At 42.4% G+C, this 18047-nt stretch overlaps 3 protein-coding genes across 3 annotated transcripts; 1 reads left to right on the forward strand and 2 right to left on the reverse strand.

The window, feature by feature from the left end:
• Window positions 1-697: 697 nt before the first annotated feature.
• CLUP02_18384 (uncharacterized protein) lies at window positions 698-1854 on the reverse strand (the record flags this gene model as incomplete). Its single annotated transcript, XM_049297286.1, has 2 exons — window positions 698-904; window positions 1222-1854. The coding sequence occupies 2 exons, from the start codon at window positions 1852-1854 to the stop codon at window positions 698-700; spliced, it is 840 nt and encodes a 279-aa protein (XP_049138510.1).
• A 1793-nt stretch (window positions 1855-3647) lies between these two features.
• CLUP02_18385 (uncharacterized protein) lies at window positions 3648-4895 on the reverse strand (the record flags this gene model as incomplete). The annotated part of the gene is made up of 3 exons (XM_049297287.1): window positions 3648-4161; window positions 4647-4673; window positions 4777-4895. 3 exons carry the CDS (start codon window positions 4893-4895, stop codon window positions 3648-3650), a joined length of 660 nt encoding a protein of 219 aa, XP_049138511.1.
• Window positions 4896-16344: 11449 nt separating this feature from the next.
• CLUP02_18386 (uncharacterized protein) lies at window positions 16345-17051 on the forward strand (the record flags this gene model as incomplete). Its single annotated transcript, XM_049297288.1, has 3 exons — window positions 16345-16467; window positions 16538-16664; window positions 16948-17051. The coding sequence occupies 3 exons, from the start codon at window positions 16345-16347 to the stop codon at window positions 17049-17051; spliced, it is 354 nt and encodes a 117-aa protein (XP_049138512.1).
• Between the last annotated feature and the right edge of the window lie 996 nt (window positions 17052-18047).

An 18047-nucleotide genomic window follows, 5' to 3' on the forward strand; every position in this document is an offset into this window, starting at 1 on the left:
GCTATATCCGGGCGGACTCAGCTCGTAGTTGCCTGACTGCTTTAAGACTGAGGCATTAGCAGTCCTTCAACGTCAGTGCCAATGTACATGCAGTAAGGTGGTCCACCATTTAACTAGATGTCCGCGATCGCTCAAGAAGCCTTGCATGAAGTTGAGGAGAGCAGCTTTCCTTCAAAGTCACCGTTCATTGGACCAAAAAGAAAACTGACATCGCAGCAGATGCTCTCGGAAGACGGGTATCAATGGTGTTTATGAGGTGAACTAAGACTAGGGATTTTTTCCTTCATGAGGACATGCGGTCGGCGTATGCCCCCGCCCGTGTCACGACTGAAACCTGTTCCATGTCACGATGTCACAGGCTCTGCATATCTAGCAACCCGAAGCTACGAGCCGCCAAAGGACAATTAAAGCCTTCTCACCTCGTTCTTTGAGGCAAGACCATCGTGAGATCTGTCATCATCGCTGGTCTTGAGCAATCAAGCTCAAATAAATGATACCTCAATGCATCCTAGCTATAAATCCTTCCATTAATCAAGTTCGATATACTGTCCAGATAAACGAACGGACGGGGAGCATCTCACCCCTATCTCTGAAGGGAGTACCCGTAGCTAAGCTATGTCTAGACTCGCCATTGAGTAGTATTGATGATCCAGGCCCCTCTCCATCTGGCTATGTGCAAATAGACTACGTTGACTCTTCAAAGGCTCGCGCGATGTATGTTTCGAAGCAGGTGTCTCAAGACGCCGTTGCAATTTTCTCCGTGAAACTTATTGGGAAATATCTTGTTTGTCTCCTTGGTGTAGGCTCGTAGCGTGTTGACGTTTCGAAAGGTCTGAACTCCTTCCTTGTTTCCCCGCCTGCTTTCGATCAAATCCACGATGTTGACATGCGTCCGTCGTACAGCCTACAATATATGTTAGAATAGATAGATCTAATCAATATCAGATCACGGACACTAACCTTTTTGCATTGCTCATTGGTAACCGGCAATGGGTTGATCCCAATTGCGCGACAAAGCGCATGCCACGCAGCCAAATCGTCTTCCTCACCAAACCACATTTGAAATTCCTTCTCAAGAGCTTTTTGGTATTTATCCCAAGCTTCTTTTGACGCCGGCTGATCACGATGATACCACCCCATATGTCTCTGTAAGTTGGCATACGAGATATGTGGTGGAAGAGATCGGTCGTAATCAAGGGCCGCGTATGAACGGAAGAATACATCTAAAGGTGTTTCCGTGCTTTGCTGATGAATGGAAGAGTCGCGAAGGTGCTGTTGAAGAGCCTCTTCCGTGCTAAATGATCGATTGCAGGTATCACAGTCATAGAACGGCCTGTGAGCAGGAGAGTCGCGCAGATGCTGTTGAAGAGCCTCTTCATCTCCAAAGGACCGATTGCAACTTTCGCAATCATAGGAAAGCCTGTGAACAGGTGAGTCGCGTCTGTGCTGCTGAAGAGCTTCATCGTCGCCAAAGGATCGTTTGCAGGTATCACAGTCATAGGATGGTTTGTGAACAGGAGAGTCGCGTAAGTGCTGTTCAAGCGCCTCATCGTTGCCAAAAGATCGATCGCAGGTGCTGCAGTCATAAGAAGGCTTGTGAACAGGGGAGTCGCGTAGGTGCTGTTGAAGAGCCTCGTCGTTGCCAAAGGAACGATCGCAGATATCACAGTCGTAGGACGGACTATGGATAGGAGAGTCGCGTAAGTGCTGTTGAAGAGCCTCGTCGCTACCAAAGGAACGATCGCAGATATTACAGCCGTACGACGGGCTATGAACAGGAGAGTCGCGCATGTGTTGTTGAAGAGCCTCTTCGCTGCTGAAGGATCGGTTGCATGTAACACAGCGGGAGCTCATTGTGCCAGAAATGCCGTACGACTAATGTTGATCATGGTACTCAGAGAGATCACACGGAATGGTTGGAAATATGAGCCATCAGTCCAATTATAAACTCGGCACATAGAACGTAAGTATGCCGTATAAGTGCGGCTTCGCACTATCGTCCAATGAAACTGTGACACATGGTGCTGTTCCTGTCGTAAATTATCTACCTACCTCAACCAGCCCAACCTGGGAGAGACAAAGCGGGAGAAGAACTTGCAGTAGCCCAAGAACAACGACAACCACCGATATGCCCCATGACCATTGCTTCTATGAGGCGGTTAGCTGTAGCAGGGATCATGTAATGATGGTGCTATCAATCTATCTCTCAAGGCTGGGGTGGAGCGCGACCCAAGGAGCTCTTTTTGACCTTGATATGAGGAAGGCTTTTGCTGGATAACAGATGTCGGTTAGACGTTTGTTCGCTTCCTCCGGATCATGGGTTGTTTGTGATTCTGGGCCGAGGAACCTGTTCCCATCGGCCAAGCGGGGTTCGTTCATGCGCTATGTATGGTCTCAGTCTTTGCATCTTGTCATATGTTGGAGGCGCAGGTTCAGTAATATCGAATCTAGACGCATGCATTAAGGCGGCAGATGTACTCATTTGCGCAGAACATAGCCTTGCCGGACACCACTCTTTGATAGGAGAAGAGGTGTAATGCTAGACGGGCGAGCGGGAACGTGTGGGATGGCGTGCCTGCAACGCCCGGGGTTTTAGCCACTCAAACATCTTTGTGCGCCAGTTGATGTGGATTTACCTGCAAATGATCGCCTCGTTGTTGGTGCATTGCGCAGAGAACAACAACCAACCGCCGTTATGTCCCAACTGGTTCGGCTCACAACATAAAGCTATCGTTGGTTCCGAGCGGGGTTGACATCAGGCAACAATTAGGCACTTATTATCGCTAGTTCGCGAGGCTCCGGCAGGCGAAGTGGACCATGAGCTGATCAATTGGGAATAAGGCATGCTGCATAGGAACGGGGTGCGTCAAGCGCTGCAGCATCGTGATCAGCGCACTCGTTGCTCGCCACAATGTCGACGTCTGCGACTCGAAAGCGAATCTTGAGCTACCCTGGCAGATGAGGATGCTCGAGTGTTGGTCCGCTCGGTTCTAGCGGAGAACAGCCCGGTTGCAGCTGGTGAGGAGCCACGAGAGCTCCGGCCAATGGTAAAGCCTTCGGTTCGGATCTCCATATTTAGCGACAGAGGTTGGGCGCTAAACAGTCCTTAGTACCTCGACCAAAGCAAAGGCTTCTGGGCCATGCCTCGGTCCCTGTCTTGACATGGAAATGCCCGGCCGGGGAGGGCGTCAATCCCAGTGATCACGGAGGCATTCGAACCTCCCTTGTTCTGCATTGCTTCGTGCCGCTAGATACTTATCTAGTCTCTTGGAAGAAAGTAAGTATGCATGGCTCTTATGACTCTATGGTTTGGGGTCGCGGGTCGCGGGTCGCGGGTGGTGCAAAGAACCATGCTGCTTGACGCGGGAACGCAGGGGGCAGGCAGGTCCGGCATGTTGTGCTTCCAGTACCACATCTTGCTGCTGGCACAGCTCGTTGTATTTGTTCGTTCTGCTCGCAGCCACTTGAGCTCGGGTCAGAGCCTGGACAAGACACACGCTGAATATGTATCGATGACTATCACCGTAATTGACTCTTCATGGAGGCGGCTATCTGTTGTGGTCAAAGTAACAACAGCCGTCTTGTCTACCTACATATATGTGTGTACATATCTTGTTCTTTCCGGAGACTTTGATGCAGCTTTGGAACTAAGCCCATAAGCCTTTGGGATCGTCATCGTCCTCAGAGATGTACTGCAACTCAACACTGTCAGTCAAACTCAAGATCATCGTTTTGCTCAACCGTTGCAGTTCCGGCCAGACGGAACTCGTGCTCTCCATGATCTCCTCGATCCTGCTACGATGCTTAGAATGGTGGTTCATTCGATGCATGTGGACATCGACGGCCAGTGCATACACCAATGGTATCAAGTCGCTGACTTCTCTGTGAACAGCCTTTCTCCGTGGACAGCACTTGCAGAAGCGTGCCCCAACTGCAAGAGGGAGGCCACCAACACCTTTGAACATAGTTATACAGGCACAGTCGCCCCAGAGGACTGTGCTGTGAGCCACTTTCTGTGTCATAAATGGAAGAAAGTTCTTCCAGACGACACTGCCGAGAAGGATGCCAGTCTCAGCCACTCTTGCCTCCGGTATACAGAAGCAACCATACGAGACTTTCGAAAAAGGCATCTCGAGACAGTCGGCGTCGCGACAAAAGTGTCTGCTCCAAGGATACGAGCGGCGGGCACAGCCGTTCTGAGAAGTCTCAGTGTCTTCTCAATAGCCTGGTCAATCTTGGCCTCGATGTCCGGGATGTGGGCTGCGCAGATCGCCTCCGATACGGCAATGTCATGAGATGAAGCCGTGGCCATACTAATCAGACCTTCGGTAGAGTCTTCGTCATCTAGAAATATGCGAGGGTGATCAGAGAGAGATTAAGGTGCTCTGAAAACGAGGAACCACGTACCTCTGGAGACGAATGCAAACTTCACACACAACTTGGGCCAAAGTTCTCTTATCTCCAGTCTCTATCTGCCTCAAAAGATTACTTTCAACACAATCTGTCTCTCCGCTGATAGTGAAGTCTCATTAACTTATATCAAAGTGGTGTTAGTACCGCGTCTGATCGTACCTGTGCGGTAGGAGAAACTTATCTTTCTTCGTGCCAACGATGATTATGGGGACCAAAGGTGCAGTGGACGCTACCTCTTCCAGCGCACGAGCCAGAGCGGCCTGAATAGGGCGAGCAGTCTCCGCATCGACACAAGTTCTGGTAAATCAAACGCTGAGCTCATGCAATGGAATATTCTTCGCGAATTGATGACACAACGCATACCATATTGCGTGAAAGTTCTCCTCGACCAGCGTCTGGCCTGATCTATTGACCAGAAACTCCTTGAACGCATTCACTTTCTTTGAGGTTGCCGGCCTGAAACCCTTCAGAATCGTGGCCATGATTCCAGGTGTTCACCTGTCTCGAAAGCTTCGTAGATGTCGTGTATTAATCTTCGACTAGCTTTTTACGGGTCTGGAGGGCGTTAGTGTTGAATCGTAGTTGCTTTCTTCGTCGATGTCTTACCATGGTTATGTCAAAGACACGATTGAGCAAAGTTGAACTTCCGACTCCAGCATTACTGCAGCTCAGGATCTGGCATCCAGTGCTACATATCGGAAGATGACCTCGGATCTGGATATTAAATCTCGCTGTTGTCCTCCCTGTGTCGAAAAATCAGGTCAAGCATACCTTTTCTCGTTCAGACTCTGTGTGACGTTGGAATCCTTTCAAAGCTTACCGTATACCCGAGGTAGCGTATGTGTTCATTAAGAAGTAGATGGACAGGTGAACGGCAGTTCCGCCTTTCGCTGGATAGATTTAGGTCAGATCAAACACCAATAATTGTCAGAACAGCTTACAACAGGTACTATAGCCCTGCAGCTCACCAAGTGTGCTACTTGCAAACACAGCGCGTTCTCCTCTACCCAGGTGGCCTCAGGTTCCCTTGTTGATGCTGACCCAATTTGTGGCCTTCTCTGGACTATGGCGCTTTTGAAGCTTACTTTCTGTAACCTCTTGAAGATTTCCATGATTGTGTAACTGCGGAGATCGACCATGCTGATTTGAGCACCGTTGGAGTATCGGTATATCCAGACTTGAGACGGAACGGGCCCTTCATATTAAAGCGTCTCTGTCAGCACTGTGGAATTTTTTGCCATTGGGGTGGCCAATGGTGAGCTTGGGAAATATTAAGTTCAAGGGTTTCTGTATCTGACCTTTAAGATGGCGCGGAGGATCGTGCTTGGATACTACACCCTGGGATCTGCTTTCAATCAACATCCACTGGAGGGGTAACAGAGATAGTCCGTCGTGCACTGCTCCTCCGCACATATCATCACGAGTGCCCACGAGTCCTGCTTGCTGGTGACAGTCTTCTTGCCCCCGATGCCCAGAGTTGTCGACGGGCTCGCTTCGAAGGACTGGGAAGTGTTTGCGCTCCTCGTTATGGCATGAGCGTGTCTCCCGGGCTCGATTCGGCTGACGTCTGGAGTATCGACCTCCTCGGAAGAGCTGTGTTGTTTGGCAGTGTCAAAAGGCCCCAGAAACTTGACTTTCTGAGGCTCACGTGTGTGTTGACAACTAGATGCAATCGTTAGCTATAGATTCAGCAACCTGAAGGACATGGACGTCCCCGACTTCTCCAAAATAGTACTCTCAACCCGGTGTGATTGGGCCCTATTGCTTTTCTCCTTACCCACGATCTTCAATCGCTTTAGAAAATGATCTTTCTGGTCTGGCGGCACGTTTTTCGATGGGGACCACTTAATGCGTGCCGCCACGGCGCGGCTACATCTGTGCTCGATCTTCCATAGTCCTATCCTCTCAGGGGGGCAGGGTAAGTGTAAAAGCTCCCCGACTGAATTCAACTAAGTAAACCTCATTGACGGAGGACCTGACTGCGCGGGTGTAGAAGTAAGAATATTTCAGTACGCCTTGATCTCGAGGGGATTATGGTAGGAGAATTACTGTCGGATTGGAAGTCTAATTCGACCGCGGCATATAGCCGACTGCGTAGGGGCCAATTAGGGGCCCTATTTACGATTATCGTAGCTAGCCTAACCTACGGTTAGAACCTCCTTTTTATACTTATTACGCAGATATTTATATAGTTTAATTAATCTCTTCGTTAACTATAGTTCGAACTAACTACCCTATAATAGGGATACTAATACTAATTAATAATTAAATTTTATTATTATAGATTAGTAAGGTATCTTATTATATAAAAGAGATAACCTTTTAATACCGCACGGGATAAGAGATTTATATTAATTAACTTTATAGAAGTAGACGAAAAAGGGGGCGATTTTTAAATACCGCACGGAATTAAGTAATCGTAGCCCTTTATTACTTATAAAAGGTTAACGTCTATTATATTAAACTACGTTAATTAACAGAACTACTTAAGTAACTAGCCTTTTACCGTCGCCCCGAGTAGCTTTTTTACTAAACGATTTTTCTATAGCCGGCCCGCGATTAGAAATTAACTAATTAAATTAATAAAAGTATAATATAAAAGAGCACCGTGCGATCGAAAAAGGGGATCTTTAAACGTAAATATTTTTATTTAGTAACGAAGGTAACCTTATAAAAGTTATTAAGCTAAGAGATCTACGGTATATAAGAAAGTTTATTATTATAAGGACTTTATAAGTACGACCTTAAGCCCGCGATCTAAATAACCTCCTTATAGCTCCCTTAACTACCCCCCGGGTATTACTTAAGAATATAGTATAGGGGACGGTTTAATAAGAGAAGAGGGGATTTAGAGGTCTTAATAATATCGAGCTAAGAGTATTACGGATCTTAGAGATTAACTTAGGAAAAAGGCGGCTACCCTAAAGTAGTCCTACGACCTCCCGCTAGAGTTATTATTAGCCTAAAAAAAGGCTAAAAAAACGAGGATCTAAAAAGAAAAAAAAAGAATCTTCTAAAGGGCCGCTAAAGGGCTTCTTTTTTATATTAGCTCTTAGTATAAAATTACTAATTTTGAGAAATTAACTAAAGAAGCTATTTAGAGATTATAGAGAGTACGAGGCTTAGGAGGCTAGAAGTATATAGGATAGCGGAAATTAGTAACTAATAAAGATCCTAAGACTAATTACTATATCTTTTTATAATAATATAAACGTTTATTACTATTATTATTAAAAGGAACTACTAAAACCTACCCTTTTTTATTAAATAAAAAAGAGGATCTTAGTAAGTATAATAGCTAGCGATTTAAAAAAGTAGTAGTAATTACTAAAAATAGTAAAAATGAGAGTAGTAGCGAGACGGTAAGAGGAAGTAGGAATCTCCTAGACCCTAATAAATTCGTTAAGTAGTAAAAGCACGGATTTATTACGACCCGCGCGCGGATTAAATATATTTTTATTAAGATTAAATACGCTAGCGACTATTAATATAAGTATAAGCTAGAGCACGACCCTTAGTAAGTTAAAGTAAAAAAAAAGAGGACGAAACCCGATCCTAAATAGAATCCTAATCCCTTATAAATAAGTAAATATTAACCCGGACTATTAAGGGACGTAAATATATAGAATTATAGATTAGCCTAGTAATAAGCAAATTAACGCGGTATTAATCTATTTAACTAAGGTTTATAAAAAAAAGGAGCTATAGGGGCAACCCCTATTTTACGAGATTATAAATAACCTTAGCTATTAGCTAGATAAATAGTTCGTAAGCGCAAGCTTAGGAATCGTAAAAGTAGTTAATAAATTCCTCTACGAGCGAGGGGTATTATTAGCGCAATTATAATCGCAAGAGCTATATAAAATATTAATAACGATAATTATAAAAGAGGAATTCGTATTATAGAACTAAGTATAGGTCGATAGAGCGTATAATCGCTTTAACGAATTTAGAAAAAGGGTAAATAACCTAAATTTCCTCCCTATAATTACTAACGGAAATCTATCGTCGCAAAAGGATATACTGGGGTAAAATATAGTACTAAAAATACGATAATCGATAATTCTACCTATTTCGATCTATAACTCGTTACCGTTACTAATATAAAATTCGGCGCTAATCGGCTAATAAAAAAAGAAATAAACGACCCGAAGTTACTAATAGTACGTAGCGACGCAAGGTTTATATATAAATATTAAAAATCTAGTAGTAAATACGAGGCAATTTATAGACCTTAAAAAGATCTTCTTAAAAAAGAAATTATACTCTAGGGGGAAGTATAAGGTCTTATAAGAAACCCTAACGATATTTTATAATTATTATAAAAAAGTCGGAATTAGGGAACACTAGTACTATTTGGTAATTAATATCGTACTCGTAGGCAAAGCCTTTAATTATTACTACGAAGCGGTACGTAATCTCGATTAAAACGACTTTCTTAGTATAATTAATATAATCCGAAGCCGCTTCGAGACTTATAATAAGAACCTAGAGCTCCTATCTAAGCTACGAGCGATTTCTTTTATATCTATAGCTAAGATAATAAAGGGTAAATTATAAATAAAGATCCTCGAAAAGCTTATTAATTAAATCAATAAGCTAGTAAAAACCTAGCTAAATAAGGAGATAAACGAGCGGAAAGTCGGATATTTTTATACTATAGTCTAGCGTATACTAAAAATAAAAATAACCCTATATTAAGTACCCGAAAACTACGAGACGCTCTACTCGAGGCTAAGATCTAGTTTTAATATTAAAGCGAGAATACCGCGCTAAACCTACTTCTAAATATATAACGGCCCTTATTAATAATATTAGGTCGATCGAACGTATAATAAGAAAGGAAAAGAGGCTAAATATAATAATTATTAGTAAAGAGGCCTAGATTTGTTAAATAAGTAGAGATTTAACTTACGAGTAGGGTAATAAAAGAAGTAATACTATATTTATAAAAAGGATAGATATTAGTTAAGTAATTACTCCGAGGAAGAGCGTACTAAATTATATAAATAGTATAAAAAGTCGAGGGTAGTAAATAGTAAAACTAGCCCTTATTAGTTTAACTAATTCCTCGTTATATATAAGGGTAGATCTGGGGGCACGGAACCTAGTAATAGTAGCTAAAGTAGCGGCCTAAAGTATATACCCCCTATAAGAGATTCGGAAGATAAAGAAGATCTTACCCCCTATACTAACGAATTAGATTATAACGAAATCGACGATATTAACTACTCTTTTTTTACCCCGTTAGCTTCTAGAGGATATACAAAGCTAAACGAATAGAGGGTAGTAGAAGCTCTTAATAAGTAAGCTTTTATTTATAGATAGTAAGGGAAGGTCCCTTAAATAACGAATATAAAGGCAGCTAAAAGGGCGAATTTAATAGGGCCGAAGCCTATTCTCTTAATAATTAAGAAGAAGACGCTATCTCTTTTAATATTTAAAGAAAAGGAACATAGTACTAAGTAAATCTAAGGGTAGCTAGAGGGGTCCTTTTTATACTACCTAAGTCCTTTAAATACTAAGCTCGTATAAGTATTTTACGCAAGTAAAAGGTACGGCCTAGACGATTCTTATAGGATTATCTTAAATACTAAGGTATCGTAATAGTTAACTAAAGGAAAAGGGTAATTCTAAGCGCAATAAAAGATTGTATTAATAACGCTTAATACGTTAATAGCGGGTATTACGAGGATTAGTTTCAGCCTAAGTAAGGAAATCGTTACCCTAAGTATAATAAAAATAGAGATATACTTCGGAACGATAACTTTCTATATTTTACTTATTAATACCCCATTTCTCTTATATCTAAAAGATATAGATTGACTAGGCATTATATTTAATAATACGAAGAACAGAATCTTTAGTAATAAGTACTTCGAAATAGTTAAACGATAATAGGAGCATGCGTTTATAAAGCTTATTAACGATACGAAGTTAATTAATTACCTAACGGAAAGTAAGCTTAGAAAACTATATTAGAGATTTGGGTACCTGTTAGTTACGAGGCTATATAACCTCCTAAAGTAATTAAATAATAATAATATCGAAATAGGGGCGCTAAAGTAGTTAATAAAAGTATATTACTAATACTAAATAAATATATAGAGCCCACGTAGATTTAAGTTTAAATTACGTAATAAGCTTAACTTTAACTAGGAAATAGTCGTTAATATCTTTTACTTAAATAGTCGGCTAGTACTATATATAATCGACGTAGCTATATCTTTCTAAGTAGGGCAATTCCTTTAGGATCTATAAGTAAAAATAGTGTGGGTAGCCCTACGAAAAAGCTAGATCGATATATATTAAAGACCGCTAGACGGCATTAGAACCGATACTAGCACTAGCTTTAAGTTAGCAAAATTTAAGGATAATACGACGGCCTATAATATATAGCTAAAAGTCGTACTTATTAAAGCGTACTATAGTATTAGAAAAGTAAAAAGGGCACACTAGTAGTTAAAAAGGGCGTTTAGAATTATTAAAAAAGAAAATCCGGATTTTACTAACGACGAATGCCTCTAGATAGTACTTAAATACTATAATAATATTATAGGGCCTAACGGACTTATATTAACGCTATTAGTATTTAGAGTATATTTAAAAACGACCTTAGCCTCGCTACCGTCGCTAGGTATAAGCTAACGAGCCTAAGTAGTTAAAAAAGTAATACGGGTACTGCGTAAGGTAAGCGTAAAAAGGTAAGTTAATAAAGTAATTACTATACGCAATAGGCCCGATATAGGGGATAATCTAGATATACCGCTAAATTCGGATATACGAGTATAGTACGAAATTATTTAATAATAAGCTAGGCTATATAAGTTAATTTTTATTAACGAGCGCTCTTATATAGTTATAAAAGATCGTAACTAGCTACTTAAAGTATTAATTATAGTAATTAAACCGTACTATATAGATCCTAACGAGGTAATTTCTAACTTATAAAAAGAAAAAGAGCTAGGGGAAACTATATAACCCGCAGTAGAGGTATAGGAAATTATCCTTAACGAAATCGTCGTAGTAGTATTAATAGATAACGAGGAAAAGGAAATTACTAAAAGGGTACTAATACTACTAGCGAAACGTCGTAAAAGACTACGACGGTAAGCCCTAACGCGGCAATTTATTATTAATAATAAGGTAATTAATACCTTTTATATAGTAAAAGAAAAAGCCGATTTTAAGTTAGTAGTTAAACTACGTAAAAAAGGCGTAATTATAACTACTAAAAAGCCGTATAAGGGATTAGATCTTATTAAAGCAGATACTCTTCGTAATTAAGGGGTCTATCGATTTATCTTATACGACTTAGAAAAATATATAAACCTCTATATATTTAAATTACGAATAGTTCGTAAGATTAAAAGGAAAGGAACACCCTAGCCGTACGAAAAGTTTAGATACGTAATCTAAGGGTACGGCGACGTTAAAAAGGTAACGCTACTTATATAATCGCCTATTATATAGCGCTATAGCTAACGATTAATAATAGTACTAATAGCATTACTATAAAAAAAGGGATACGAGATTTAGAGCCGTAATATTACCTAGGCCTATACCTAATCGGCTACAGGGCTCATAAAGAAAATCCTAGCCCATTTACCGAAAGAAATAACTAGTAAGTACTTAAAAAGCACGATTATTAAAGTACTTAAGTTACTATATAGGCTCGTAGAATCGGGCACCTATTAGTAAGCTACTTATTACGATTTTTATATTAATTAACTATTAATAATTACCTCTATATATAACCCGTATTTATTAATTACGGAGTATAAAAGTAATTAATTTAGGATCGTTAGAATATAGACCGACGATATATTAAGCCTATTTAATATTAACTTTATAAAAAAGGAGAATAAGGAGCTCTAGAAAACGGGCTTCGTAGCGAAGCTAAAAGAGGTCCTTATAATAAATACCCCCTTAGTATTTAATAGCGGGATTTTTATAATCAAAGGGGAAACTGTCGTTTTTTAATAAAAGGGGTAGGGCGAGAAGATTAACCTCGTCGATCTAAACGTAACTAACGTTAAAAAGTAATATAAGACTAAGCTCGCGCGAGGGGTATATATTATAAGTATTTATTAGCCCGAGGTAACTTTTAACTATACTAAAGTAGCGTAGGCTATAAATCTAACTAAATAAGACGTCGAGGTACTTAATAAGTAGCTTAAGTAGTAGTAAATAAATCTCGATCGAGGTCTCGTTTACTACCTAATCGACCTTACGACTAGTAAGCTCTATATCTTCGTTAATAAGTTATTTACGAATAATAATAACCTTATTTTATAATTAAGGTATATTATTATCCTAGCTAATGAGAGTATAAGTAAGAGCGAATTTACTATATATAGTAATATAATCTACTACTTATTAATTAAAAATAAGTAAGTAACGAGAAGTATATTAGTATTAGAGGTTTATAGTATAGTTAACGGCGTTAACCTCTCTTACGTAATTTTAATAACGTTAAAAAAGATTACCGATCGAATTAGCCTTTTACCTATTCTAACGGTTATCTATATAGATTCTTACTTACTATATAAATACCTCGTTAAATTAAGAACGACGAAGGAAAAGAGGCTTATAATTAATATTATAGCCCTTAGGTAATCGTATAAAAAGCGTAAGATACTTAAGATCCGTTAGATTAATAATAAAAATAACCTCGTAGACGCTTTTATAAAAGTAGTACTAAATAAGGGATTAGAGTAATTTATAAGTAGTAAAAAAGTTATTATATAAATAAAGGGATAGGGTATATAAAAAGAGTAAAAAAAAGGGGGAAAAGGAGACGACTTAGTAAACGGGCCCGAGGTTAAATTATACCTCTAACCGTAGCGGTTAAATTAATAAAAAAAAGAGAAAGTTAGTATTAGATTAGAAGTTTAATTTAACCGCGGTATATAGCCGATTATATAGGGGCTAATTAGGGGCCCTATTTACGATTATCGTAGCTAGCCTAACCTATAGTTAGAACCTCCTTTTTATACCTACTACGTAGATATTTATATAGTTTAATTAATCTCTTCGTCAACTACGGTTCGAACTAACTACCCTGTAATAGGGATACTAACAATTATAAACGGAATAAACCTCGACTATCTCCTCAGCGCAATCAGCACCAGTGCCGCCATCGTTGTATTAATCCAACGGCCACTTGTCAGCGCCGATTCCGGGACAGTACTTGACAATATTCAAATCTATCAGCGATTGCGGCAAACGCAAAATTTGGTTAGGAAGCCCGTACCTGCTCAACTTTGTTTCCCTTCTCGTCAGTATTCTTGCCGTTCTTGAGGAAAGCATAGATACGGAACAGGCTGCTGTAATTGCCACTCCCACGTCCTGAGATGGCGTGCAGCTTTCCTTTAGGTGGCTTAAGTCTCCAGGGTCGCTCACCTTCCTATGAATCTTCACTGCGCCCTGTCTCATCAACGCAGGCGACGATTCGACGCAATCTACTGGACATGTTTATCTTTGATGTATATGTAAGCTAGAATCCCCTCACTCCTTTTGTTGGTATACACTTCAGTAGATCAGCTTTTCGGTGGGTAGGAAGCTCAAGAATCGGGTATTGGACTGCGAATATGGGTGGAGGTAGTTGCTGGGTAGAGCCTATGGTTCCTCTTTCAGGTGTAAGTAGGTGGAATGGCCGTTATAATAGTCTTTCTACCTTTTAACTCCTCTTTTTGCCTCCAAATCTAGCACTGGCAGTGTCTGAATTGTGGGTAGGAAATGCAGCGGCTTCGTACAGCCGTCATGCTCGGTGGTGAGATCCCCTCTTCCCGAATGCTCTTTTTCCTATTTGGCAGCACCTCGGCAGCAGTTGCCATTCATGAAGAATTGAAAGTCCAAAGCCCCCGTATTCCTCCATTCCAACGCGCATTATATAATCGTGGTTGATTCTATTGGTCTGACTGCGCCCAGAACCCGTGCGTTATTACCCAAGCTGAAGCCCAAGAGGCGTATACGTTCGCTGATGACTTGCTGTCTGTAATATGCTGCTGTTTTAATCACGCATGTGAGTGGCTCGTGGCCCTTGCCCTTGAGTTGGCTATAGGAGGTAGCTTGCCATCGAAGTGACTAGAGGAGGTGCTGTTGAACTGGCTGAAGGTATGTTTGACTAGAGATCTGACTGAAAATTTGACTGGAGGAAGTGCTGGTAAGTCGTTGAGGTGGCTGCGGTAGATGTAATTGATTTGGTGGAAGTGCTAGTGGCTGCTGGATCTTACTGTCGAACTGGCTAGAAGAGAAGCTTGCCGTCGTACTGGCTGGAGGAGAGGCCTGTCGTCGAAGTGGCCACTGGAGATGCCTTCGCAGTAGCAGGAGGAAGTGGAAGTGCGTCGACGTGGCGGGAAAAAGCGGGCAAGTGGAAGTGTCCGTCTGCCGTACTGATGAGAACTCTAGCACTTCTCTCTTTATTAAGGCACTTACCGCACTTTCCATTTATCGAAGAGCCCCGAAGGCGGGGAGGAATAGTCAAAGATATAGGCTGACTGTAAGTACGTATCAAACGGAAGATGCCCGCATTGTACAGGACCTTCGTTCAACCCATACAGTTGCCTCAGAAGAGATCTGATGAAGTTGAAGATCTCGGCGACTAATTAATCTCGGCGGTGGTGTAGGAGGGTGAGATCCTTCCACGACGAGCTTCTGGCGGAAGGGAGTGGAAGTGGGCGTGTTGTAAGGCCGTCTCTTGACGGCCAGCGAAGTGACGGGCCAAAGGCCGAGGGCTTGGTGACGTGACCCTTCCGTGGCGATGTCGACGTCCGGCTGAAGAAAGCCTATAGGGAATGCCGAAAGGCTTGTCGAGATGATTCTGCTACAGTGGATCTCTAATAGAAGGAAGTCTTGTTAGAGAGACTCTTCCGCAGTAGATTCCTGCGGAAGGAGGTCGTACGGCGTGCTGAACTTCCGTCTTCTCAGCGACCACCGGTCTTATGGGCTGTGAGCTTACCGAAATGACCCTTCCGCAGTGGATTTCTAGCGGAGGTCTGCGAGATGGAACGCGCTCTCAAAGATTCCATCTAGCTTCCGCAGTCGGAAGTAGGTAGCACAGCGTTGACCGTGATCCTGCCAGTAAGTCTCAGTCATCTAAGTTAATAGGCAACAGAGCTGTCTGTCTGTTCGATCCTGTCTCTTCTGTTGACTGCGTGGCCTAGCTGACCTGTGATAAACCCTACCACTGATCCGTAGATACTTACAAGCACGTAAAAATCAGAGTCATTCCAAGCACTGATCAATATTAGTGTCACGTCAGCAGTGCAAGCGCACGTTTGATACGAAGGGCTAATAAAGTGGTGTTGATTACTACGTATGAAGGTGGAAGGAGAGATGGAAGGAGGAGGAAGTGGGCAGAACCTACGACTCCTCAGAAAAGGTATGTAAGTGGAAGGAGCGTTTGTGTGGTCCAGACCACCTTCCAAATCCGCTGTCAATGAACAATACCTGCAACAACAAGGCCAGTGCAAACAGCAAGAGTGTGGTTGAAAAGATCCTAGTGAACGCTCCTGAAAACATTTTGTATCAAATTTTGAAGCAACTCGAGCTTAACAGTTGCCGCAATTCAGCAACCTTCGTTGTCAGAACTGAGGTGGCAACCATCGCCTGGGATATCCGGCCGAAGTTCAGCTACAATCCACCCAACAACAGCAAGTACATACTGCCACGAACTCTGAGTGTAAGAATCCCGTAGGCCTGGCTTAATCTTTTAGGACTCCTGTATAGAGGAGGTGAATGATCAGCAAAGGGCAATAAATAATTTTCTGTCCAGGAGAGAGATTACCTTCATATTTCCCTTCGATATGGTGTACATTTTTCCCACTAACTCATTTACCTTGCCGACAACGACAACTTGCGGGCAGTTCTAAAACGGCTCAAGAGCGAGCTTCTGGCTACTTGATAGAGAGAGCACGCTACTCCGCGATGCACGATGCTTTCGACTTTGATCGCTATCTGTGCGAAGCCCGCAACAACAATCTCCTCCAGCAGAGTGGCAACGAGCCAGTCCCGGGACCTTCGGGGTCGAGTATTCCGCGACATCAGCATGTCAATTGAGAAGAACAAGAAATCTTTGATGATCAAACTCGCCGCTGATTTGACACCGTCTCTATACCAGTATGCGGAGAGCAGGGAAGCGCAGAGTCTCCTGAAGCGATCCGTCGAGCTTGGAAACTCGCCGCTCTCGACGAAGAAGTACGAAGCTAATCAATCTCAGCGGCTTAGACGACAATCATCTCATCCGAGTAGATCCCGAGAGTTATGATCGAAGTAAGACTCAGAGATTCAAAATTCCAGCCCAGGCCCCAAATGCCAGGGATTACCATACACCGGCAAGCCAAGAGTACACTTAGACCAGACGCGATCGCAGTCACGTTCGGGGCATCTGGAACTATGATCAATCTTCAATTGACCGGAGAGATGCGCTATGGCCGGTTCTCAAATGCATTGTTTTAATAAATTACTCGGATCGATAGCATGGAAAGCCACCAGGTCATGACGCAGCCGGAATTCATACTATCTTAGCAGTGAACGGTGACGGGTCTCGGACATGCTATCAGCAGGCCATGCGCCTTGTCAAAGAAGATGAAGACTTCCTCATGGAGAGCTACTTCGAGATCGGGGACTTCTAAGAAGATTACGCATGCTTCTTTGGCAATGAACCCGGTGGGTGTTGTGCTAGACCCGACCCTGGCCATGTCTGAAGAAGTAGTACTGAACGATTATACATAGCGGATGAGGGAATTGGGCCCAATATACAGCTCAACAAGAACTCGGTCAGCCCTCGGGACCTCGATTATTGCAAGTACATCACTAAATGTGCTGAGACGCTGGCGGAGGTGGATTCCAATTTTAACTCGCTATCTGCCAAAGGTTTCGCATCAGTAGAGAAGGAGAAACAACTGCGGATGACGGGAGAATATCATGACCAATGTAAGGGACATCTCCAGAGTTTTGCGCATGAAAGGTGAAAAGAGAATGTCAAAGCTAAAGGTGGAGGATAACAACAAGGCTCCATGCCGCGACGAGGTCATCAGCATTGCATGGCTCCTTTCGACGCGGGGTACCTGGACTGGTAAAAGCCCGACCCATGCGCCAAAGTCGCTCTCTCAGCAGCACCTAACGTCGTCGAGCTGAGTTCACAGTCGAGCTGTAGTAATGCAGTGCCCTGCAAGTGGGTTTTCAAGACGGCACCATGCAAGTTGAACAAGGTGCGTCCCTCCATCTCAACGAAGAGATACCTTGTACGCCCGCGTTTGGATCTTCTGTAACGAAAACCACTACAATGAGACTTGACTAATAGTGGGTCCCTTTGGCTGAGACCGCTCTTACTCGATGTCAGAACTTGAAAGGTATGTTGAAGCGCCGGGAACCACAGATGGATCTTGCACACGTTGTCCTCTAAACATTTGAAGACGATCTCTTTACTGATATACAACATCTTGAGTTATTCAGAATCCCGGGGCTTACGATAGATACTTGGCAAACGTTCACTAGTTCATCAAAGACGCGATGGAGAATGCCAAGCTCGCTCACGAGAACACGCTCAAAACATCCCGAAGAATGCATGTCTGCCGGAGGAAGCTAAGCCAATGATTAGCAAACGAAGGATGGGAGAACGAGAAGCA

Source organism: Colletotrichum lupini, chromosome 11, assembly GCF_023278565.1.
Source record: "Colletotrichum lupini chromosome 11, complete sequence".
NCBI lineage: Eukaryota > Fungi > Ascomycota > Sordariomycetes > Glomerellales > Glomerellaceae > Colletotrichum > Colletotrichum lupini.